Here is a 25,912-nt window from a genome sequence, read left to right as displayed (position 1 = left end):
TAAATAAATAAATAAATAAATAAACATTTATTTAACCACGACTCACTTAAGTCTCATCCATGTCAATGGGTCTACTCTGTGCAGGATTGACATTGGACACCCCCTTTGTTTTGAAGCATGTCAAATGGCCAGCAAGAAATTATGTTATTAAAAAAAAACCCTAAAAATGGAGGAAAGTTCCCGGAACCACCCGCAGGCTTCCTTTCTAGTTCACTCTCCTGGGCTTCCTTTTGCTCACAAAGATGGTGGCAGCGCATAGTTAAATTATGGAATTCACTACCACAAGATGTCGTGAGGGCCACCAATCTGGATGTCTTCAAAAGAGGGTTGGATAAATTCCTGGAGGCAATAGCTATCCATGGCTACTAGCCCTGATGGTTGTGTGCTATCTCCAGTATTGGAGGCAATAAGGCTGTGTGCACCAGTTGCTGGGGAACATGGGTGGGAGGGTGCTGTTGCACCATGTTCTGCTTGTTCATCCCTGGCCAATGGCTGCTTGGACACTGTGTGAACAGAGTGCTGGATTAGATGGACCCTTGGTCTGATCCAGCAGGGCACTTCTGATGTTCTTATGGATAGCAGCCAAATTTAGTCCCAGGTAGAGTAGACCCTTCCATTTCACTGTAGAAATGACCAACACCTGGCCCCATTTAAATGAGCAAAGACATTGAGGTGAGAAGTGAGGATTGGAAGGAAGGAGGAAAACTATAAATCCCTCTTTGTATCCAGCAAGAACTCAGCCAACAACACAGTCTGAATATCCAGAAGAGAACTTCAGGGTTGGGCCTTTCCACCCAGGTTTGTTTATGTGGAATTTAACTCACTGGCTGCTCTGTTGCAGATGTTCTTCCTCACCTGGAGTGGTTGCTGCTTTGTTCCTGGTTGTGGCTCCGTCCTTGGCTGTAGACCTTCCTTGGCTTTTGGGGAGATATTGGTGAGTTCGAGGAAGATTGTGCCTCTCTTAAGTAAAACAAAGCAGTTAGGGAACTCCCTGGTTAGAAGGGAGGAAGATGACCAGCAAGGCAAGGAACTACAGGAGGAGTCACCGCTCCCATGGCAGCATGAGAGGTGAAAGGAACTTATCTTTTTCCCATGGCAGGATCTACACTACTGCTTTAAAACAGTTTATAACAGTAGTGGCAAGTGTTGGGGCCCAGGAAACACCCAATATAAAGTTTTCGAATAGTTTTCAAGGTGTCGTGTCCTGCTTGGAATAGGTCTGAGCCATGTTTGCAGACGTGTTAGGGGTGTTCCTTTCACCAGGTTCTTTAACAACAAAATGTAACAATTTCCTAAGTATTTTACTTACCTCTGTGTAAGTCCACGCAGCCCTAAGTTGGGTTAGAAACATGTCTGTTCAGGTGGGGGTGGGATTTAAGCTTTCCGCTCACTTATTATTTTACCAAAATTTCATCCCCCCCCCACATTGGGAGGACGGTTATTTATTTATTTATTTATTACATTTATATCCTGCCCTTTATTATTAAGATCTCAAAGTGGCGTACAGATAAACACATATAGTATAAAACAATAAATATGCACAGTTAAAAAAAATTAAATTAGGATAAAAATAAAGAACACATCTCTGATTGAATTGGGGCTGGGAGTGCTTACAGGGAGGACAGGTAGTCATCTTAGGGAACATCTGGCTTGGCCCTAAAGTGGAGCTTCATCCTGTTTCTTGAGAAGAGAAAGGAAAAGACTTGCTGGATTTTATACTAGGGAATGCAACCTTTAATTGATTAATCGTTAAGGGTTCAATCCTGTGCATGGCTGGCTGAGGAATGCTGGGAGGACACAGGGTTGCTATCTGACCTACAGCTTATGTCAAATCATTACGAATTTAGAATAAAAATCTGTAAATAACACTATGGAAGTGGTATATGGAATGTGTATTGCGCTCCAACAGTTATCATGAACCTACCCGTACACTGCGCTCAACATCTATGGTCCTCCTGCGAGTGCCTACTCTGAGGGAAGCTCGGAGGATGGCAGCAAGGGAGAGGGCCTTTTCAGTGGTGGCCCCCCAATTATGGATTGATCTCCCACATGAGGCTCACGTGGCGCCAATACAGTTTATCGTTTCGGCACCAGGTCAAGACCTTTCTCTTCTCCCAGGCATTTAACAACATATGCTAAGTTTGTTTGCTTTTTAATGGACTCCAGAACTGTTGTTGCCTAAAATGGATACTGTTTTATACTGTTGGTTTATATTTTTGATGTTTTTAAATTTAATACACTTTTTAATGTTCACTGTTTTTAACTTTTGTAAACTTCCCAGAAAGCTTTGGCTATGGGGTGGTATATAAAATAAATAAATAAATACAGTAAATATCAGTGCACTTCAATACCTGCTCTAGCCTTCAGACTATTTAAAAAGCTTTTGACCAGGGGTTCATCTGGGGATGAAATCCAGGGCTCTGCAACCCCAGCGTCCCTGAATCACATCAGGAGGAGCAGACGGTCAGGACAGAGGGAAGTAGGCCTGGTGCCAGCATCTAGGCCGGCACATGCAAGCTTAGGGTGCCCCATCAGGGTAGACTCTGGAATTCTTGCTTTTTTAAAAGGTTGTTCACATTAAGTGAGATTTTTCTGTTTTGTGTTTGTCTAAGGATTTTCAGTAATCTCACAAAGATACTTGGCCTCTCTTAGTGCCCCCAGGTCAAAGGCAGGAGCACTTTTCTCCACAGAACTCCATTCTCATAAGGTCTCTGAGGAGAAAATATCCTTCTTTGAGTTAATTTAGGGTGACCATATCTTTAACAGTTGTATAGAAAAGGGAAATTCAGCAGGTGTCATTTGTATCCCTGCAGCACCTGCTGAAATTCCCTCTTCATCACAATAGTGAAAGCTGCAGGAGCCCTGCTCTCTTTTGTATATGGTCATACTAGGCAGGGCTCCTGCAGCTTTAACAGTTGTGATGAAGAGGGAATTTCACCAGGACATCCATGCATACAAATGATACTTGCTGAAATTCCCTTTTATATATATCTGTTAAAGATACAGGAGCCCTGTCCTCCTTTTCATGTAATTACCCTACAAATGGAAATGAAATCCACATGGGTTAAACCAATAATGTAGAAAACGTTAAGAGAGAAATTAGAGATTTGGATTTGATAGTGATTGAGTAAGAAAAAACACAATATTGTCACATCTTTTTGCTGAGGAGAATACTGGAAGAACATTTTGTTTTTGTTTTTTTGCATTGCTTTGTTTGGTTTCTCTCTCTCTCTCTCTCTCTCTCTCTCTCTCTCTCTCTCTCTCTGTGTGTGTGTGTGTGTCTATATGTATTATGTGTTGCTCTGTAGTGTCTTACATTTATTGTTGTTTGGAAACAATCAAAAAGATTTTTTTTTAAAAAGGAGCCCTGTCGTCTTTTCCATAAGATCACCCTACTTTATTGAATCCCTTCCTGTTTTTCATCCCCCAGATTTCTCTAGTCTGGGGTATCAGTTCCTTGGGATTCTCTTGTTTCTCCAGCTGACGAAGAGTCGATGAACAGAGACAATGGGGAGGAAAATAAGGCAGAAGATCAAGGACAGGAGGGGCCACGAGAGTCATCGGACTTGGCAGTACGAGAGAACCTTTCTCCATGTGGGGGACTGGAAGCTGCCTCAGCAAGTTTGGAAAGAGCAGAAGATCGGCAGGAAACCCACCCAACGGAGGAAGTGGAAGGCCACAGTCAACCCGGAGTCAAAGCTATTCGCAGGAGGAAGAAGATGTCATCCCGTGTGGAGCTGCAACATCATTCTCAGAGGATTAATCCCCAAGAGCTGTTAGGTAAAGTTGCCTAATTTGACTTGTACTGACTTTTTCAAGTACATAGTACAGCACCCAAAATTGTCTCCAGCTATAATATAATATAATATAATATAATATAATATAATATAATACTACCAGCTTTATCTCTGCTGCTGGGGTTCTCTTACTTCTCCAGTAAATGGTCAATGATCAGAGAAGATGGGGAGAAATATAGGGTAGCACATCTAGAATTCTGTTGGAAGCACAACTGCCTCAGTTGAGTGTGAACGGCGGTGTGAAATAACTATGATGAGGTCTCCTAGAGTAGGCCATCTTTCAGCATTCCCGGATGAACCATCACAGAGATTCAGAGTATGCTGCTCATTCCCCAGGACTTCAACTGGTGGGTCGTGGCCCAAAAGTGGGTTATGAGGTCAGTCCAGATGGGTCATAGCAAAGCTGTTGCCGCCATGTTGGGCATGGAGGAAATTGTGAAAGTGGGTTCCATGTTGCAGGTTGGCAGTCCAAAGTGGGTCTTGGAGCTGGACCAGTTCAGGACCACTGGTTTAGATGAAAGAATTAGTGATGAGAACTAGGGGTGTGCACGGACCCCCCGCTCCGCTTCACTTGCAGATCCGCCATTTTTCGGATCGGGCCGCTCCGCCCCGCCCCCGCTCCGCCCACTTCTGCTCCGCTCCGCTCGGAGCTCCGGATCCGGATCCGGAGCTCCGTTTCCCCCCCCATAGGCTTGCATTGAAAGCTAAAAAATTATACAACTTTTTTTCTGTTCAAGTTAGAAACCTCATGTTTGGCACCATGACACCTCATGGGGGTATACACACGCACGCCAAGTTTCAAAGCAATCCCATCATCCCCTGATTTTTGGGGAATTTTTGAAAATCGGGCACCCCATTCACACCCCTTTCCATAGCTCCGTCAATTTGCACGTTAGAAACCTCAAACCCGCCACCATGAAAGCTTATCCAGGGATACATACGCACGCCGAGACTCAAGGCAGTCCCATCATCCCCTGATTTTTGGGGAATTTATGAAAATCCAACACCCCTTTCCATAGCTCCGTCAATTTTGCACGTTAAAAAAACCCCTCAAACTCACCACCATGAAAGCTTATCCAGGGATACATACGCACGCCGAGACTCAAGGCAGTCCCATCTTCCCCTGTTTTTTGGCGGGGCTTAAACCTGCAAAATTTGGAACTTCCAAAACTCCAAGTGAGCGCAGGAAGAACTTCTCCCCTGAGTCAAAGCCACACACACACAACATCCCTGCGAGGTGGGCAGGGGAGGAGGGAGGGAAGGCAGGCAGGCATGCAGCTGGCATTTCTGGGGGCATAAGGAAGTGAGCCAAGGATAAGCCAGTAATGCATATAAAATGGAATAAATCAATAAATAAACAAAGGAGGGGTGGAATTAAAAGCAGCAGTGTTGCTCAATAAACAGCAAGAAGAATTTTTTTAAAAAGGCTATATCTGTCTTTTACCAGCAATAGGGGGACGTGCCTGGGGGAGGGGGAAGCACCTGCCAGTTCAACTCAAGACAGCCATTGCTTCACCAACAGCTCTGAGATTAAGAAGTAAACGCTCACTTCAACTCATAACAGGCATCGCTCCACCACTAAAAAGTGAACATTCACTTCAACTCATGATAGGCATTGCTCCACCGTTTTACTCTCTTTGGAAGGCTCTAATGGCCTTCCAGTGCAGGAGAGAGTGGGGGCACGTCCACAATGAGATGCCCTAGGGGAGCTCATCCCCTTGCACCACATCTTATCAGTTGTTCCCCAAAGTTAGGGTGGGGAGCAGTGCTGTGTTTCTATCTCTTATTCTTGGCTTAGTATATGATTTCAGGTTGTGTTTGTGCATTTGGTGGGGCTACTGTGTTAAAAAACACGGGGAAAAGCCCGTTCAGATGAAGAAAGAGAAGTTTCCCAGAATCCCAAGTTACCTGTTTTGCCTATGCCCTCCTCTAACTTTGGGATCATCATGACCGGGAGCTGACTCTGCCCCTCAGCCCTTTGAAAAAGGTATTTTTCCCGCCGATTTTTTAAAAACTTCTAGCGCGCAACCTGTACGACGCAGAAAGTTGAGAGTAGTCTCAAAATGACCCCCATCCACGACTCTCTGTGCACAAGAATTTTCAGAACGATAGCTTAAACCCCCCCCCAGTTATCCCCGATTCTTTCCCTCAATGCAATCCTATGGGCGAAAAGCCGAAAACGCCGTTTGAGCCGCACGGTTGACCCGATTTTCAAAAAAATATAGCACGCGACCCACACAACGCAGAGAGGTGAGAGTGGTCTCAAAATGACCCCCATCCACGACTCTCTGAGCACAAGAATTTCCAGAACGATAGCTTCAAAAACAACCTAGTTATGCGTGATTATTTGCCGCAATGCAATCCTATGGCGAAATGTTTTCAAGATGGCGACCGGAGCGCTCCGCCTGAACTAGGAGCTCCGAAAAATGGTCGCTTCTCTTCGCCTTGCTTCTAGGGGTCCGCAGTCCGCTCCTACTCCGCCTCTGGGTAAGGCGGAGCAGGCCAATCCGCTACTGCTTCTACGCTCCTAATCGGAGCGGATCACACCCCTAATGAGAACACACAACGTTGAGGAGTTCTTTATGGACTATTTTGCCACAAAGTGGTGGGCAAGAGTCATAAAAACAAACAAAATCCCCAGCCACACTACATGCCAGGACTACAGTCTTGCAGGAGCATTTGGGACACAGGGACGAAGTGGGCAAAGGAAGAGGGAAACAAACAAGCCAGGATTGAGAGCACAAACCAGGATTTGTTCAGTTGCCTACCAGACACCCCTTTGACAGGGCTACAAACCATGGGACTTCATGGGCCTAGGCAGATGCATCCGGTGCTGGGACTGACCCCTGCCTGAGTGCTCTGGAGCCTTCCGAGAGCAGTCGGGCGCTAGTCTGCACTCACCTTGACCTTTCCCCTTCCCTCCTCCCAGCTGCATTAATGGCAGCAACCATTCCCACAGTGGTGGGAAATATGTTGTTGTGATGATGATGATGATGATGATGATGATGATGATGATGATGATTAGCATTATATACTGCCCCATAGTCCAATCTCTCTGGTCCAGAGTGGAGGGAGAAAATATGCAATTAATCCAGCCCTTGTGAAATTGCCTTTTTCTTTCCCACCCCCTGCACCAATGGAGTCCTTAAAGGCTTTTTTAAATGGCCCTTGAAGCTCCCCATTTGTGGTGGGGGAGGGGGAGAAATGCAATTTCCCCACGAATGAGGAAATTTCATATTATTTTTGCATTTATATTGCGCCTTTTTCCCTCCAAGGAGCCCAAGGCGGCATACTTAATCCTCCTCCATTTTATTCTCACAACAACAACCCTGCGAGGTGGGTTGGGCTGAGCGTCAGCGACTTGTCCAAACCATCCAGTAGGATCTCCGTACTCCCAGTCCAACACTTTAGCCACTACACCACACTGTCTGAAGTGTAGTGGTGGTGGCCACCACTAGAGTGGAGGGAAAAATCCACTATGTCCCCAACCAGTTGCTGGGGAACATGGGTGGGAGGGTGCTGTTGTACCATGTCCTGTCTTGTAGTCCCTGGCCAATGGCTGGTTGGTCACTGTGTAAACAGAGTGCTGAACTAGATGGAGCCTTGGTCTGATCCAGCAAGGCTTTTCTGATGTTCTTAACCTTAAGCACATTTATGCTCCCCTGCTCTAATAAGGGCCTCAAAGACCCTTATGTGGGAAAGGCAATTTCCCCACGAATGAGGAAATTTCATATTATTTTTGCATTTATATTGCGCCTTTTTCCCTCCAAGGAGCCCAAGGCGGCATACTTAATTTGCTGGGGAACATGGGTGGGAGGGTGCTGTTGTACCATGTCCTGTCTTGTTGGTCCCTGGCCAATGGCTGGTTGACCACTGTGTAAACAGAGTGCTGAACTAGATGGACCCTCGGTCTGATCCAGGAGGGCTTTTCGGATCTTCTTAACCTTAAGCACATTTATGCTCCCCTGCTCTAATAAGGGAAAGGCAATGCCTGTTTTCTAGGTCCTCCAGAAAGTGCGAAATTCTACAGGCGCAGCTGGAAATCATGTTTTGCTTCCTTGAAGGCTGTCTTCAGCAAGATTAGGAGGAATTTTAAGGCCCTGATCAGCATAGTGTGGGGAGGAGGCAAAGCATACTTTCCGGGACCCCCAGAAAGTGTGCAATTCCCCATCTGCACTAATGGCCCCAGAACAATGTTGTATCTAAACTAGGGTTGTGCACGGACCCCCCGCTCCGCTTCACTTCCAGATCCACGATTTGCAGATCGGGCTGCTCCGCCCTGCCCTCGCTCCGCCTATATCCACTGCGCTCCGCTTGGAGCTCCGTTTCCGGATTGGAGCTCCGTTTCCCCCCCCCCCCATAGGCTTGCATTAAGCTAAAAAAGTATACAACTTTTTTTCTGTTAAAGTTACAAACCTCACATTTGGCACCATGACACCTCATGGAGGTATACACATGCACGCCAAGACTCAAGGCAATCCCATCATCCCCTGATTTTTGGGGAATTTATGAAAACTGGGCACCCCATTCACACCCCTTTCTATAGCTCCGTCAATTTGCATGTTAAAAATCTCAAACTCACCACCATGAAAGCTTATCCAGGGATACATATGCACGCCAAGACTCAAGGCAGTCCCATCATCCCCTGATTTTTGGGGAATTTATGAAAACCGGGCACCCCATTCACACCCCTTTTGATAGCTCAGTCAATTTGCACGTTAAAAATCTCAAACTCGCCACCATGATAGCTTGTCCAGGGATACATACGCACGCTGAGACTTAAGGCAGTCCCATCATCCCCTGATTTTTGGGGAATTCATGAAAACCGGGCACCCCATTAACACCCCTTTCCATAGCTCCGTCAATTTTCACGTTAAAAATCTCAAATTCGCCACCATGAAAGCTTATCCAAGGGTGCACATGCATGCCAAGACTCAAGGCAGTCCCAGCGGCAGAGCCCGGTAAAGGACCAAGGGAGAGGGGGACCTTACCTGCCTCCGTCCGTGGTCCGTTACTGTCTTCAATTGAGCCCGCGGTTCCACCAGGAAGCCTGGGCCGCTTGCGGACGGAGGCAGGTAAGGGAGAGGAGGGTGGGGAGGGGGGTTACTGGGCCCTGCCGCCGTCGCCGCATGGGCGACAGCGGCAGGGCCCGGTAAACCCCACTTGCCTTTTCGGCAGAGCTCCGGATCAAGGCGAAGGATCTGCCTTCACCTCGATCCTCTTTGCCATGCTCCGCCAGCCCCCCAATCCTCTTCGCCTCCGCCTTAAGGGCAGGCAAAGACCCCTGCTCTGCTCCTGCTTCTCCGGTCTGATTAGAAGCAGAGCACATCCCTAATCTAAACCGTAAGTCTTCAGAATTTACTTTAATGTGTGGATTCTCGTTCTGTGTTGTAAAAGATTGATTGAATCAGGAAACAAAGATGTTGCTTTACCCGTCTGGCAGATGAGCAGACACCTGCTCCAGAGACCCTGTTTGGCCAGCTTCAAATGGAAACAGATTGGGAGGCAGGATTGAAAGAAAAGCTAACGGTGAATGGGGTGGGCCATTGTGGGGAAATTTGGCCATCGCACATCCGCTGGGCTTCCATTTGCCATCAGAGTTGGGGGCTTTCCCCAGAAATTCAGGATATTGGTCAGGTTTTTTTGTTTGTGTTTGCTTTTGTAAATTTACCTAAACAAGCAAAAACCTCATTCCTGCCAACAGATAACTTAAAACATGAGGTGTATTTACCCTATAATTTATCCCCCAGCTTCTAAACTCTGTTTTCTCTTATTGATTCCATCAGAGGATGTACAGGTGAGTGAGGATGAGGGAAAACAACATAGAGGACCACCACCAAGAAGAACTAGAAATGAAGAGGTCTGCAATCAGCCTCGAAAAAGGAAGCAGGCAGGAAACGGTGTGCAGGGAAGGAAGGATAAATCTGTTCCCTCTGTGAGTGGGGTCTCCCTTGAACCAGGGAAACAGAAAACAAAGAAACGCAGAAAGTGCCTTGATGCTCATTTGAGAATCCACACAAGGAAGGAACCCAGTCAAAGCTCAGAGCCTGTGAAAAGTGAACCTCTGAGGAAAAAATCGATGAAACATCCTAGGCTTGATGCCAGGGGAAAGACACATAAATGTTTGGTGTGCGGAAAGAGTTTCAGATCGGATTCAGTCCTCAAAATACATCAGCGAAGTCACTTAGGGGGAAAACTCCATAATTGTACAGAATGTGGAAAGAGGTTCACTCAAAGATTAGACCTTATCGTACATAAAGTGTACCATAGAATCGAGAAACGCTTTAAATGCAAAGAATGTGGGAAATGCTTCAGTCAGAAAGGAAACCTTACCAGACATCAACGAATTCACACAGGAGAGAAACCCTACATGTGTAAGGAATGTGGAAAAAGCTTCAATCAAAATACAAGCCTTAGAAGACATAAACAAATTCACACAGGGGAGAAACCGTATAAATGTGAACAATGTGGGAAAAGTTTCAACAACAAATCAAACTTTAGACGACATTGCATGTGCCATACAGAGGAGAAACCCTATAAATGTGAACAATGCAAAAAATGCTTCAACCGTAAATCACACCTTAAAAAACATCAGAAGTGTCATACAGGGGAGAAACCCTATAAATGTGAACAATGTGGAAAGAGTTTCAGTGAAAGATCAACCCTGAAGCAACATCGCAGGTGCCATACAGGGGAGAAACCCTATAAATGTGAACAATGTGGAAAGAGTTTCAGTGAAAGATCAACCCTGAAGCAACATCGCAGGTGCCATACAGGGGAGAAACCCTATAAATGTGAACAATGTGGAAAGAGTTTCAGTGAAAGATCAACCCTGAAGCAACATCGCAGGTGCCATACAGGGGAGAAACCATATAAATGTGAACAATGTGGAAAGTGTTTCAGTCAAAGATCAACTCTTAAGCAACATCGCATGTGCCATACAGGAGAGAAACCCTACAAATGTGAACAATGCGAAAAAAGCTTCAACCGTAAATCAGACCTTAAAAAACATCACAGGTGCCATACAGGGGAGAAACCCTATAAATGTGAAGAGTGTGGAAAAGACTTCAGTCAGAGCTCATCCCTTAAGAGACATCAAAAAACTCACTCAGGGAAGAAACATTTTTAGTGTAAAGAATGTGGAAAGACCTTCACTCTGATCTCATCCCTTAAGAGACATTGACGAATTCACACAGGTGAGAAACTCTTTCAATGCAAAGACTGTGGAAAGGGTATCAGTCACAGCAACAACCTTAATGTGCACAAAAAAATCCATACTGGAGAGAAACCTTTTCAATGCTCTTCATGCACAAAAGCATTCCCTCACAAGTCCCAACTTATTAACCATCAGAGAGTTCATAAATAGGAGAGTCTCTAGAATTGCTCAATGTGTGAGAAAAGGTTGACTTGTATAGCAAACCTTACCTTACATAACAAAGGTTTTCATAAACAGGTGGTCTTTTGCATCTCGGAAGGAATTCCATGTAACAGGGTCTTTTGAGTGGATGTGAAACATGGATCACTAACCTCCGTTTCATGTGCTTTATTGATAGTACATTTTAGTGAGATCACGCTTTTAATACCTTAATTGTACTTCCATATTCATAAGAAAATTTCATGGAAGGATATGCCTTATGAATGTGTAGAGATGCATTCAGAGTTCGGAACTTACTGCAATTTAGAGAATGCACACAGGGAAGTCTCCATATAAACACGTAAAAATATGTATTCAGTTGTACAGAAAACTTTATGGAACATCTTGGTATCCGTACAGAGGAAAACTCACATAAATGATCACACTGTAGGGGTTGTTTGGATGATGAATCAAGCCCCCGTGAACTTGAGATTGTGCACAGGAGAGACATCCCATATGTGGAATGTGGAAAGTTTCAGTCTCTGCAAACACATTCTTTCTCATCAAAGAGGACACATTCCTGTTAGAACCTTCAAATATAAAGCGTTGATGACCTGGGATTTTGATTTGGGTGTTGTTCCTTTACATCTTGGAAGGTATCTGCATGAAGCAGGGCCTTTTTAGTGGTGGCGGCATGTAGGATTCCCTCCCTCAGGATAAATGGCCCATTGGCTGTTTTAGGCATTTTATGGGGGATGATTTTTACAGCTTAATATTCTATGTATGTGGTTCATTGATGGTAATAATTGCATGTTTTATCTGAATGTTTTTAGTATATTAATAGTACTATATCATTTAATGAAATTTGGCTTTGGGAGAAATGCCAGCCATCTTGTTTTGACATGGCAGCGTTCCCATGGCAGCAGCCACACAAAGGAACGCTGAGATGGTGGTGAGAATTCTGAGAATTGGGCCAAGCTATAGTGGTTTAAATGGAAATGTTGGGGGATTTTGAACTTGCCCAGAGGAGAGAGGAAGAAGTGAAATGTCGGAACGGCTTCTGTTTTTTCTCTATTATGGAGTTGAACTGAAAATCTGATAGAGTACCTGCTGCTGTTTTTTAGACTGCTTATGTAACTTTTAATTTGTTTCATTAGGAATAAAACTGTTTGTATTTTATCTTTTATAGTCTTTGTTGCTCCTTTTAAACAAAAATGGTCACAGGTTGAAAATTTAGACTACAGTTTTCCTCTGAATGTGAGTTGGCCACATCAAACATTGGGAGACACTTGGACTGGATAGTCCGTGTGTTAAAGCTTAGCCTCTATAAGAAGCGCCTTCCCAACTTGGAACAAGTGATGCCATGGGCTGGTAATCCCCTGGTCACCGCATGGAAGGGGAAATGAGCGAAATAATGTCCCCGCTCACCTTTTGGCTCTTTCCACACACACCCTTAATGAACAATGAACTAATGGAACAACCAGGGATAAAAGCATCTTGCTAACCTAACTAGACTTTGACTCTGTTCAGATGACACATTAAGCCACGGTGGTTAAGTGTTTTGAGCTAAAAAAAACATAATGTATTCTATTAAAAAGTACACAAGAGCTTATTATTTTAAGAGCGCTGCTATTTCTTTTAAGCAATTGAGTTGCAGCCTCATGAGAGGGGCATGTGGGCTATGTACAAGTGCAGGATGTGCCCGGTTACAATGGAGAATGAGACAAGTTAATGGAGGAGGTCTATCAGGGCTCATTAGCTGTGATGGGGGAAAAGAGTATCCGTGGTCAAGTGGTGTTTTATACAACAAAGGGGTGGAGAATGCGGATAGGGAGACATGTTCCTCCCCCTCTCATAATCCCAGAACCCAAAGGGATCATCTGATGAAGCCGATTCATGGGGGATTCAGCACAGATGAAAGGAAAAACTTCTTTACACAGCACATAGTTAAACAATGGAATTCACTACCAAGATGAGGTGATGGCTAGGCTGACCATATTTTGGAAACCGAAAAAGGCGGGACAATATGGCCACCCTCAAGGAGACGTGCCCAGCCCCCAAGCTGGAACCATCGTGAGATGACCGGCCCCCAAAGGGGTGTGGCCTTAGTCACATGTCTAATTCTACACTTCACCAACAAGTGATTTATTATGGTTTTAGTTTTTGTGAACCACCCAGAGAGCTTCAGCTATTGGGCGTTATGAAAATGTATTAAAAAATAAATAAATAAGACAAACGTACTGAACATAATATGTTAATGTTAAAATAACTGAAATGAAGAACAAGTGAGACATTCAATATATCAGAAATTCACATTTATTTTTAGTTGCTGTACAAGTTTTGAGACTCTTCCTCCCACTGTGCCCAGGAATATTTTTCAGTGGATCTTATTGCTTTTGCCCTCTCAGGACGATGAACCAAAACAGGCTTCATTGAAAGCGAAAGAGGAATGTTTGCCATGAACCTGAATTCTTGGCAGCCGCAGTTAGCTCAACCACAGCTGCACTTTGCATCATCCCAAAAGTCTCAGAAGAAAGGGCCTTTTTTTGGTTTGTGTTTTAGAATTTATCCCCCATGTCTACAGGCTGTGCAAGATGGAGGCGAGAAGTAGTTAACAGAACAGTGAGCAAAGGATGAATGGGCACAGCCAGAATAGTTGCAAAGAGATGGCAATCCCTTCAAACTGATATATCTGTATTTTATATACACAGCATCATCATCAGTAACATCACATAATATACCTTTTAGAGTTGTCTTTCAGTTCAGATTATGAAAATGCATGTGGGGTTCTTTTAGCCTTTCCTAATCACAGCTGACAAAGCGGAAAGCAAAAAACAGGAGATTAGAAGAAGGAGAAAGCAAAAACCCCAAATAAAGTCCATCTCTTCCCCCCTCCACCAGGGCCCCTTGTGCTGCGTGGGTGCAAGACTGAACATCCGATTAAGGCCACACCCACATTGGATGAAAACAAGGGGAGACCACCTGGGAGCATGGGTGGAGTGCAGCCACTTGAAAAAATGGGGGTCCAGATACAGCCATGCACGTGTGGAGATGGAATACAGGGCTGCACTCACTGTTGGTCCAGACGGGAGCAGCCAGGGCAGCAGAATCAATCAAGCCGTGTGTGCAGTGTGGCTGCTGGCTGGACAAGGAGGGTAGTGTGGGCTGCGCTGGCTGAAGACCTGGGTGGCAGCAAGCTGAGGCAAGCCGTGTGTGGCATGCACCATAGTCTGAAAAGCAGATGCTGGAAGCCTGAGCAGGGAGCAAGTCCAGGCAAGCGGCATGTGCCGCGTGCTGCATCTAAACAAAGAGATGGACTGGGCAGTGAAATCCCCATGTTCGTGCCACAGCTCAGAAAAAAGGGGGGCACCCGGGCAGGGGCAAGGCAACCTTTGTGCACGGCCTCCGGCTTCTTCCCCCTCCCCCTCCCCATCTCCTTCGCCCATGGACTGTGGTGCTTGTCTCCTCCTCCTTCTCCTCTGCTGCTCCTCCGCCACTTCTTCTCCACCACTTCTCCTCCTCTGTCGCTTCTCTGCTGCTGCCACCAGTTCTCCTTGGGTCTCCTCCTCCTCCTTCGCTGCTGCTTCTCCTTCGCCACTGCTTCTCTTCCGCGTTCCACCGCTGCTTCTCTGTCACCGCTGGGAGCGCCTTCTTCTTCTTCTTCTTCTTCTTCTTCTTCTTCTTCTTCTTCTTCTTCTTCTTCTTCTTCTTCTTCTACTTCTACTTCTACTTCCTCCTCCTCCTCCTCCTCCACTCCATCACAGACTCACCATCCCTGTGCAAGAGCTCCTGTCCCTTGGCCCGGCTACAGCTGCTGCTGCTACTGATAGCTGGGTCCTTTCTGTTTGGTTCGTCCACAACCCCCACCCCAACTTTCCCAGGAGTCTCAAATCTTGTGAGACATCCAGGGAAAGTTGGGCCACAACGGAAGTCTCGTGAGAGTTGAGGCTTCTCTTCCGGGGGTTTTGATGCTGTGTCCCAGGCTGTTGTGACATGGGTTGTTATGGTAATGGAAGGAGGGGAATAGAAGGGTGTGGCAGTTAGGAGAGGAGCAGGGGAGAGAGAAGGAGAAGACGAGGAGGGAGAAAAAGGAAAAGAAGATTTTAGAGGGATTTGGGGGAGATAAGGAAGAGAAGGCGATGCTGGACAGAATGGCTGTAAGGAGCAGGGAGTTGGGCAGACTGCCATGGTGAACAGCATTTCAGGAGTGGCCTAAGAAGTTTACCTGGGCAATGCGCAGGGCCCTGCAGGAATGGCTGGACAGTTATTTAGGAGTTGAGATAGCTCAGGGACTCACAGTGTGTTATTGGTTATTAGGGCTGTGCTCCACTTCGCTTCGGTTTGTAGAAGTGATAGCAGAGTAGCCTGATTCACTTCTGACAGAGGCGGAGACAGATAGGGTCTGGGAGGCTGCAGATCGAAGCAAAGCAGTTCGCCTCTATCCGGAGCTCCAGACGCAGGTAAGTGGGTGGGGAGGGGAACTCAAACTGTCCGTGTGGCGCTGGTGATGGAGCCAGGTAAGTGGGCAGGGGGGAAGGGGGGCTTACCTTTGTCTGTTGTGGGCTTCAATTGAGGCCCTGGCTTCAAGCCAGAAGAGGCTGCGGCCTCCTCTTCCGGCCTGAAATCAGGGCCTCAATTGAAGCCCGCAATGGACCGCGACGGACACAAGTAAGGGGGCAGGTGGAATTTGGCTTATTGGCCCCCATTTTGTCCCCCCTTCCCCATTTACCTACCTCCACCATCCACCACAGAGGCAAGTAAGTAGGGAATGGGGGAGCAAAATCTCGATCCCCCCACTCCAGATCTCACGCCGCAGAGAGGAGCAGGGGAAGGGTGGATTGACCCAAAGCAGTTCGGGCCCGGTCCAGAAATTCCAGATTAGGCCAAGAAGTGGTTCAGGGGGTCCATGCACAGTTACTACTAATTAATTCTTAAGTTTTGTGAAAAGAAGGGCTTCCATGCTTGACTAAGTCCTGGTGCCTTGCCCGGATTCTTTACTTACTGTTACATTTTCTTCTGAACTGGCTGAGGAGACAGGGAGTAATGGCAGTCAGCCTGATTTCTCCGAAGATTTACTCAATAGAGTGAATCTGTTACCGGAGCCAAAGTTCTGGGCTCCAGAACTTGATCAAACTGGGTTTTTAATTTCCTCCTCTAATTTTTGTTTGTTTTTCCTCTTGTTGTCTTCTTAAATTACATGTTTCACGGATAAATATACCTCTTACCACTGCTTTCATTGTATCCCATAAAATTGCTTGAGAACTTTCCCCGTTATCATTAATCTCCCATGTCTCCCATAATTCCTTTTTTATCTTTTCCACTATCTTATCATATTTTAATATTTTGGTGTTCATCCTCCAACTTTTTGCTTCTTTATAATCTTTTCTAACTCTGAACTCCATATTTACTAATGCATGGTCTGTTACCCTAATAACTCCCACCTCTGTATTTTTAAGTCTGGAGATTAAACCCTTTGATACAAAAATATAATCTATCCTGGAGAAGGTCTTAAAAACTGACGAATAAAAGGTATATTTTCTGTCTTCTCCTTTCAGCCAACGCCACACATCCTTCAATTCATTTTCATCTATCCATTTTTTTAAACCTGTAATGTTATTTCTTCTTTCCCTGATAGTGGGATTTGATTTATCTTGCCTTTTATCCAAAACCATATTAAAATTTCCAGCTATTATTAAATGTCCTCTGTGGATATCCTTCATCTCTCTAGAAATGTCTTTATAAAACTCGATTTGCTTCTCATTTGGGGCATAAATGTTGACCAATGTGTAATATTCCCCCACCATTTGCCCCTGAATTATAAGGAATCTACCTTTTACATCCCTTTTAATCTGTAATACATTAAATCCACATTTATCTGATATTAAAATAGCATCTCATATGTCACTGCCTATCTTAACTTAAGTTCATTCTTTCCATCTTTTATTTGATGTGTTTCCTGTAAGAAAATAATGTCCGCTTTATCCTTATTTAGCATCATTTCTATCCTCTTCCTTTTCACTACTGCCCCCAATCCTTTAACATTCAGTGTTGATAACTTGATGTTCTTATCCATATTCTGTCTGTGTTTGTCTTCTTTGTTGATCCCTTTTGTGCCCACCCACATAAACACATTACTTAAACTTAATAAAACAAAAATTCCCTCCAACCATAACCCCACCCTCCTCTTCCTCCCTTCCCCCTCTTTTTTTCTACCCCCTCTCTTCCCCCAGGGCTTATTCACCCCAGCCACGGTTGATCCCAACCATAAGGGGGGGGAATGGATCCCTCAGTCCCGATGCAGTGACCCCTTCCTCCCTCGGTTATGCTTATATCATCACCTCCTCTCCCTCTGGTTTAAAACCCATCCTTATTTACTTCTGACTTAGTCCTGGCTGATCTTCCTCCAGTTGACTTGGTCTTGGCCTTTCTTCATCCTTCTCCAGCCCCAATTCTCATAGTTTGGACATCCCTTGTTCCAGCAATGTTATTTTTTCCTGCTTCCCCTTCCAAAAAAATCTCAGGAACACAGAATATCCCCACGAATATGTAATTCCCTCGCACTTAAGCACTGCTATACATTATCTGACACTCCTCCTCCACGCGATGGTCTCAGGACATAGATCATTGAAGACTTGTATTGGAGCATCTTGGTAGGTCAGCGTTGACTGGGTTTTCCCAGGGCTACCAATTGAGATGGTTTTAAAAGGGAGGTGGATTAAATCCTGAAGGAGAAGGCTATCAATGGCTATGAGTTCTAATGGCTATGTGCACCCTACATTACCAGTAAGCCTGTGTGCCCCAGTTGCTGGGGAATATGGGTGGGAGGGTGCTATTGCACCGTGTCCTGCTTGTGGGTTTTGAACCCCATTTTTCAGGCTTTACTCTACACCCCTGCAAGCACCCTGCTGCCCACTGTGGCTCCCCTCATCCACTCTGCCTGGCTCCCTGTCGTTCACGGTACATAAAGATGGCAGCAATAGAAGGCCTTCACCTTGGCCAGTATCCAATCTGAATCATACATAGAGAAGCCGCATTAACGTTTATTTAACCACGACTCACTTAAGTCTAATCCATGTCAATGGGTCTACTCTGTGCAGGATTGACATTGTATACCCTCTTTGTTTTGAAGCATCTCAAATGGCCGGCAAGAAATTGTGTTCATAAAAAAAACCCTAAAAATGGAGGAGTGTTCCCTGACCCACCCACAGGCTTCGTTTCAAGTTCACTCTCCTGGGCTTCCTTTTGCTCACAAAGATGGTGGCAGTGCATAGTTAAATTATGGAATTCACTACCACAAGATGTTGTGATGGCCACCAATCTGGATGGCTTCAAAAGAGGGTTGGATAAATTCCTGAAGGCAAAGGTTATCAATAGCTACTAGCCCTGAAGGTTGTGTGCTATCTCCAGTATTGGAGGCAATAAGCCTGTGTGCCCCATTTGCTGGGGAACATGGGTGAGAGAGTGCTGTTGCATCATGTCCTGCTTGTATATCCCTTGCAATGGCTGCTTGGCCACTGTGTGAACAGAGTGCTGGACTAGACGGACACTTGGTCTGACCCAGCAGGGCACTTCTTGCATTCTTATGGAGAGCTGCCAAAGTTAGTCCCAGGTAGAGTAGACCCTTCCATTTCACTGCAGAAATGACCAACACCTGGGCCCATTTAAATGAGCAAAGACATTGAGGTGAGAAGTGAGGATTGGAAGGAAGGAGGAAAACTATAAATCCCTCTTTGTTTCCAGCAAGAACTCAGCCAACAACACAGTCTGAATATCCAGAAGAGAACTTCAGGGTTGGGCCTTTCCACCCAGGTTTGTTTATTTGGAATTTAACTCACTGGCTGCTCTGTTGCAGATGTTCTTCCTCACCTGTGGTGGTTGCTGCTTTGTTCCTGGTTGTGGCTCCGTCCTTGGCTGTAGACCTTCCTTGGCTTTTGGGGAGATATTGGTGAGTTCAAGGAAGATTGTGCCTCTCTTAAGTAAAACAAAGCAGAGTTAGGGAACTCCCTGGTTAGAAGGGAGGAAGATGACCAGCAAGGCAAGGAACTACAGGAGGAGTCACCACTTCCATGGCAGGATGAGAGGTGAAAGGAACTTATTTTTCCCATGGCAGGATCTACACTACTGCTTTAAAACAGTAGTGGCAACTGTTGGGGCCCAGGAAACACTCCATATACAGTTTTCTAACAGTTTTCAAAGTGTTGTATCCTGCTTGGTATAGATCTGGCCCATGTTTGCAGATGTGTTAGGGGTGTTCCTTTCACCAGGTTCTTTAAGAGAAAATGAAACCATTTCCTAAGTATTTTACATACCTCTGTGTACGTCCACACAGCCCTAGGTTGGGTTAGAAACATGGGCATTTGAAACGGGGTGGGATTTAAGCTTTCCCCTCACTTATTATTTTACCAAAAATTAATCCCCCCAACATTGGGAGGACAATTATTTATTTATTTAAAACATTTATATCCCCCCTTTATCATTAAGGTTGTACAGTACAAAACAATAAATATGCATTGTTAACAACAAATTAAATTATGATAAAAATAAGGAACACATCTCTAATTGAATTGGGGCTGTGAGTGCTTACAGGGAGGTCAGGTACTGTAGTTATCTTAGGGAACATCTGGCTTGGCCCTAAAGTGGAGGTTCATCCTGTTTCCTGAGAAGAGAAAGGAAAAGACTTGCTGGATTTTATACTAGGGAATGCAACCTTTAATTGATTAATCGTTAAGGGTTCAATCCTGTGCATGGCTGGCTGCGGAATGCTGGGAGGACTTTTTTTCTGTCTAAAAGTGAAAAGGATTGCTATCTGACGTACAGCTTATGTCGAATCATTACGAAGGTAGAATATAAAGGCGGAAATAACACTATGAAAGTGGTATATGGAATGTGTATTGCAGCCCAACAGTTATCATGAATCCACCCGTACACTGCGCTCAACATCTAAGGTCCTCCTGTGAGTGCCTACTCTGAGGGAAGCTTGGAGGATGGCAGCAAGGGAGAGGGCCTTTTCAGTGGTGGCCCCCCAATTGTAGAATGATCTCCCAGATGAGGCTCACCTGATGCCAACTTTGTTTATCTTTTTGGCACCAGGTCAAGACATTTCTTTTCTCCCAGGCACTTAACAGCACTTAACTACATATGCTAAGTTTGTTTGTTTTTTAATGGACCACAGAATTGTTGTTGTCTAAAATGGATACTGTTTCATACTGTTGGTTTTATATTCTTGATGTTTTAAAATTTTATATACTTTTTAATGTTCACTGTTTTTAACTTTTGTAAACTGCCCAGAGAGCTTTGGCTATTTGGCAGTATATAAATTTAATAAATAAATAAATAAATAAATACAGTAAATATCAGTGCGCTTCAATACGTTCTCTAGCCTTCAGACTATTTAAAAAGCTTTTGACCAGTGGTTCATCTAGGGATGAAATCCAGGGCTCTGCAACCCCAGCGTCCCTGAATCACACCAGGAGGAGCAGAGGGTCAGGACAGAGGGAAGTAGGCCTGGTGCCAGCATCTAGGCCGGCACATGCAGGCTTAGGGTGACCCATCAGGGTAGTCTCTGGAATTCTTGCTTTTTTAAAAGGTTGTTCGCATTAAGTGAGATTTTTCTGTTCTGTGTTTGTCTAAGGATTTTCAGTAATCTCACATAGATACTTGGCCTCTCTTAGTGCCCCCTGTTTGATGGCAGGAGCACTTTTCTCCACAGAACTCCATTCTCATAAGGTCTCTGAGGAGACAATATCCTTCTTGAGTTAATTTAGGGTGACCATATCTTTAACAGTCGTATAGAAAAGGGAAATTCAGCAGTTGTCATTTGTATACCTGCAGCACCTGCTGAAATTCCCTCGTCATCACAATACTGAAAGCTGCAGTAGCCCTTCCCTCTTTTGTATCTAGTCATACTCGGCAGAGCTCCTGCAGCTTTAACTGTTGTGATGAAGAGGGAATTTTACCAAGAGCTGCATGCAAACAAATAACACCTGCTGAAATTCCCTTTTATATACATCTATTAAAGATACAGGAGCCCTGTCCCCCTTTTCATGTAATCACCCTACAAATGGAAATGAAATCCACATTGATTTAACCAATAATGTAGAAAATGTAAAGAGAGAAATTAGAGATTTGGATTTGATAGTGATAGAGTAAGAAAAAAACATAATATTGTCACATACTTTTGATGGGGAGAATACTAGAAGAACCTTTTTTTGTGTGTGTTTTTCTGTGTGTGTTTTTCTGTGTGTGTTTTTCTGTGTGTGTTTTTTTGCATTGCTTTGTTTGGTTTGTGTGTGTGTGTGTGTGTGTGCGCGCGTGCGCCTATATGTATTATATTTTGCTCCGTAGTGTCTTTCATTCATTGGTGTTTGGAAAAATAAAATAATTTTTTTTTTAAAAAAGGAGCCCTGTCCTCTTTTCCATATGGTCACCCTAGTTAATTGACTCCCTCCCCTTTTTTTCATCTCCCACATTTCTCTAGTCCAGGGTGTCAGTTCCTTGGGATTCTCTTGTTTCTCCAGCTAACGAAGAGTAGATGAACAGAGACGATGGGGAGGAAAAGAAGGCAGAAGAACAAGGACTGGAGGGGCCACGAGAGTCATCGGTGTCGGGAGTACGAGAGAACCTTTCCCCATGTGGGGGACTGGAAGCTGCCTCAGCAAGTTTGGAAAGAGCAGAAGGTCGGCAGGAAATCCACCCAATGGAGGAAGTGGAAGGTCAGAGTCAACCCAGAGTCAGAGCTACTCGCAGGAGGAAGAAGATGTTATCCCGTGTGGAGCTGCAACATCATTCTCAGAGGATTAATCCCCAAGAGTTGTTAGGTAAAGTTGCCTAATTTGACTTCCACTGACTTTTTCAAATACATAGCAGAGCACCCCAAATTGTCTCCAGATATAATATAATATGACCTATTATACTACTACCAGCTTTATCTCTGCTGCTGGGGTTCTCTTACTTCTCCAGTAAATAGTCGATGATAAGAGAAGATGGGGAGAAATACAGGGTAGCAGATCTAGAATTCTGTTGGAAGCACAACTGCCTCAGTTGAGTGTGAACGGCGGTGTGAAATAGCTGAAATGAGGTCTCCCAGAGTAGGTCATCCTTCAGCGTTCCCGGATGAACCATCACAGGGAGTCAGAGTATGCTGCTCATTCCCTAGGAGTTGGTTTCCAGGAAGGAGTAGCCGCCAGGAACTCCATGTGAAGAGAAAAGTACTTTAGATGAGTGGTCTTCAACTGGTGGGTCGTGACCCATATGTGGGTTATGAGGTCAGTCCAGATGGGTCAAAGCAAAGGTGTTGCCGCCATGTTGGGCATGGAGGAAATTGTGAAAGTTGGTTCCATGTTGCAGGTTGGGAGTCCAAGGTGGGTCTTGGAGCTGGACCAGTTCAGGACCACTGGTTTAGATGAAATAATTAGTGATGAGAACACACAACGTTGAGGAGATCTTCATGGACTATTTTGCGAGGCTACAAAGTGGTGGGCAAGAGTCATAAAAACAAACAAAATCCCCAGCCACTCTACATGCCAGGATTACAGTCTTGCAGGAGCATTTGGGACACAGGGACGAAGTGGGCAAAGGAAGAGGGAAACAAGCCAGGATTGAGAGCACAAACCAGGATTTGTTCAGTTGTCTACCAGACAACTCTTGGATAGGGCTACAAACCATGGGACTTCTTGGGCCCAGGCAGATGCATCCGGTGCTGGGACTGACCCCTGCCTGAGTGCTCTGGAGCTTTCCGAGAGCAGTCGGGCGCCAGTCTGCCCTGACCTTGGCCTTTCCCCTTCCCCCCTCCCAGCGGCATTAATGGCAGCCACCATTCACACAGTGGGGGGAAATATGCTTCTGCTGCTGCTGCTATTGTTGTTGTTGTTGTTGTTGTTGTTGTTGTTGTTATTATTATTATTATTATTATCTACATTTATATACTGCCCCATAGTCCAAGCTCTCTGGTCCAGAGTGGAGGGAGAAAATATGCGATTAATCCAGACTTTGTTAAATTGCCTTTTTCTTTCCCACCCCCTGCACCAATGGAGCCCTTAAAGGAGTTATTAAATGGTCCTTGAAACTCCCCATTGGTGGGGGAAGCTAAGAAATGCAATTCCCCAAGACTGGGGAAATCTCATTTTATTTTTGCATTTATATTGTGCCTTTTTCACTACAAGGAACCCAAGGCAGCATACTTAATCCTCCTCCATTTTATCCTCACAACAACAACCCTGTGAGGTGGGTTGGGCTGAGTGAATGTGACTTGCCCAAAATCACCCAGTAGGATCTCCGGACTCCCAGTCCAACACTTTAGCCACTACACCACACTGGCTGTAGTGTAGTGGTTGTGGCCACCACTAGAGTGGAGGGAAAAATCCGCTACGTCCCCAACCAGTTGATGGGGAACATGGGTGGGATGGTGCTGTTGTACCATGTCCTGTCTTGTTGGTAAATGGCCAATGGCTGGTTGGCCACTGTGTAAACAGAGTGCTTAACTAGATGGACCCTTGGTCTGATCCAGCATGGCTCTTCTTATGTTCTTAACCTTGGGGAAATCGCGTTTATGCCCGCATGCTAACTGTTGGTCGCTGCCCTTGTATTTTGTACATAGCCCCTAAAATATTAAATTAGTTTTAATTACCTCAAAGACCTGGTTAAAGTGTCAGGAAAAGGCAGTGCCTGCTTTCCAGGGCCTCCAGAAACTGTGCAATTATCCTGGCACACCCGGAAATCACGTTTTGCTGCCTTAAAGGCCATCTTCATGCACAATGAAGAGGACCTTTAAGGCTCTGATCAGCATAGTCGGGGAAGGAGGCAAAGCATACGTTCGGGACCTACAGAAAGAGTGCAATTCCCCATCTGCACTAATGGCCCCAGAACAATGTTGTATCTAAACCCTGAGGCTTTGGAATTTACTTTAATGTGTGGATTCTGATTCTGTGCTGTAAAAGATTGATTGAATCAGATACAAAGATGTTGCTTTACCTGTCTGGCAGATGAGCAGACACTGGCTCCAGAGACCCTGTGTGGCCAACTTCAAATGGAAACAGATTGGGAGGCAGCATTGAAAGAAAAGCTAACAGTGAATGGGGTGGGCCATTGTGGGGAAATCTGGCCTTCGCACATCCGCTGGGCTTCAATTTGCAATCTGAGTTGGGGGCTTTCCCCAGAAATTCAGGATATCGGTCAGGTATTTTTTGTTCTTTTTGCTTGGGTAAATTTACCTAAACAAACAAAAACCTCATTCCTGCCAACAGATCACTTAAAAAATGAAGTGCATTTACCCTATAAGTTATCCCCCAGCTTCTCAACTCTGTTTTCTCTTATTGATTCCATCAGAGTATGTACAGGAGATCGAGGATGAGGGAAAACCACATAGAGGACCTCCACCAAGAAGAACTAGAAATTGCGAGGTCTGCAATCAGCCTCAAAAAAGGAAGCAGTCAGGAAACGGTACGCAGGGAAGGAAGGATAAATCTGTTCCCTCTGTGAGTGGGGTCTCCCTTGAACCAGGAAAGCAGAAAACAAAGAGACCCAGAAAGTGCCTTGATGCTCATTTGGGAATCCACATTGGGAAGGAATCCAGCCAAAGCTCAGAGCCCGTGAAAAGTGACCTTCTGTGCAAAAAAATAATGAAACACCCAAGGCTTGATGCCAGGGGAAAGACGCATAAATGTTTGGTGTGTGGAAAGAGTTTCAGATGGCATTCAGGCCTTAAAATACATCAGCGAATTCACTTAGGGGGAAAACTGCATAATTGTACAGAATGTGGAAAGAGATTCACTCAAAGATTAGACCTTATCATACATAAAGTGTACCATAGAATCGAGAAACCCTTTAAATGCAAAGAATGTGGGAAAAGCTTCAGTCAGAAAGGATACCTTACCAGACATCAACGAATTCACACAGGAGAGAAACCCTACATGTGTAAGGAATGTGGGAAAAGCTTCAGTCAAAATGCAAGCCTTAGAAGACATAAACGAATTCACACAGGGGAGAAACCCTATAAATGTGAAGAATGTGGAAGGAGTTTCAGTGAAAGATCAACCCTTAAGCAACATCGCATGTGCCATACAGGTGAGAAACCCTATAAATGTGAACAATGTGGAAAGTGTTTCAGTCAAAGATCAAGCCTTAATCGACATCGCATGTGCCATGCAGGGGAGAAACCCTATAAATGTAAACAATGCGAAAAAAGCTTCAATCGTAAATCAGACCTTAAAAATCATCACAGGTGCCATACAGGGGAGAAACCCTATAAATGTGAAGAATGCGAAAAAAGCTTCAACCGTAAATCACACCTTAAACAACATCGCATGTGCCATACAGGGGAGAAACCCTATAAATGTGAACAATGCGAAAAAAGCTTCAATCGTAAATCAGACCTTAAAATTCATTGCATGTGCCATACAGGGGAGAAACCCTATAAATGTGAAGAGTGTGGAAAAGACTTCAATCGGAGCTCATCCCTTAACAGACATCAAAAAACTCATTCAGGGAAGAAACATTTTTAGTGTAAAGAATGTGGAAATACCTTCAGCCTGATCTCATCCCTTAAGAGACATTGATGAATTCACACAGGCGAGAAACCCTTTCAATGCAAAGACTGTGGAAAGGGCATCAGTCAAAGCAGCAACCTTAATGTGCACAAAAGAATCCATACTGGAGAAAAACCTTTTCAATGCTCTTCATGCACAAAAACATTCCGTCACAAGTCCCAACTTATTAACCATCAGAGCATTCATAAACAGGAGACTCTCTAGAATTGCTCAGGGTG

The 25,912-nt window shown here is 44.8% G+C and overlaps 1 protein-coding gene across 1 annotated transcript in view; it reads left to right on the top strand.

Moving 5' to 3' along the window:
• The window catches only part of LOC134395706 (zinc finger protein 345-like), a 34,435-nt gene extending 8,786 nt beyond the window's left edge, over positions 1-25,649 (top strand). Inside the window, exons 2-4 of the mRNA XM_063121870.1 lie at positions 3,481-3,780; positions 9,584-10,891; positions 24,943-25,649. Coding sequence (XP_062977940.1) covers positions 3,481-3,780; positions 9,584-10,891; positions 24,943-25,649 — 2,315 coding nt within the window. The remainder of the gene's footprint in view (positions 1-3,480; positions 3,781-9,583; positions 10,892-24,942) is intronic.
• The last annotated feature ends 263 nt before the right edge of the window (positions 25,650-25,912 follow it).

Source organism: Elgaria multicarinata, chromosome 3, assembly GCF_023053635.1.
Source record: "Elgaria multicarinata webbii isolate HBS135686 ecotype San Diego chromosome 3, rElgMul1.1.pri, whole genome shotgun sequence".
In the NCBI taxonomy this organism is placed as follows: domain Eukaryota; kingdom Metazoa; phylum Chordata; class Lepidosauria; order Squamata; family Anguidae; genus Elgaria; species Elgaria multicarinata.
The sequence above is the reverse complement of the archived record's forward strand: the minus strand, read 5'-3'. Positions and strand labels throughout refer to the sequence as shown.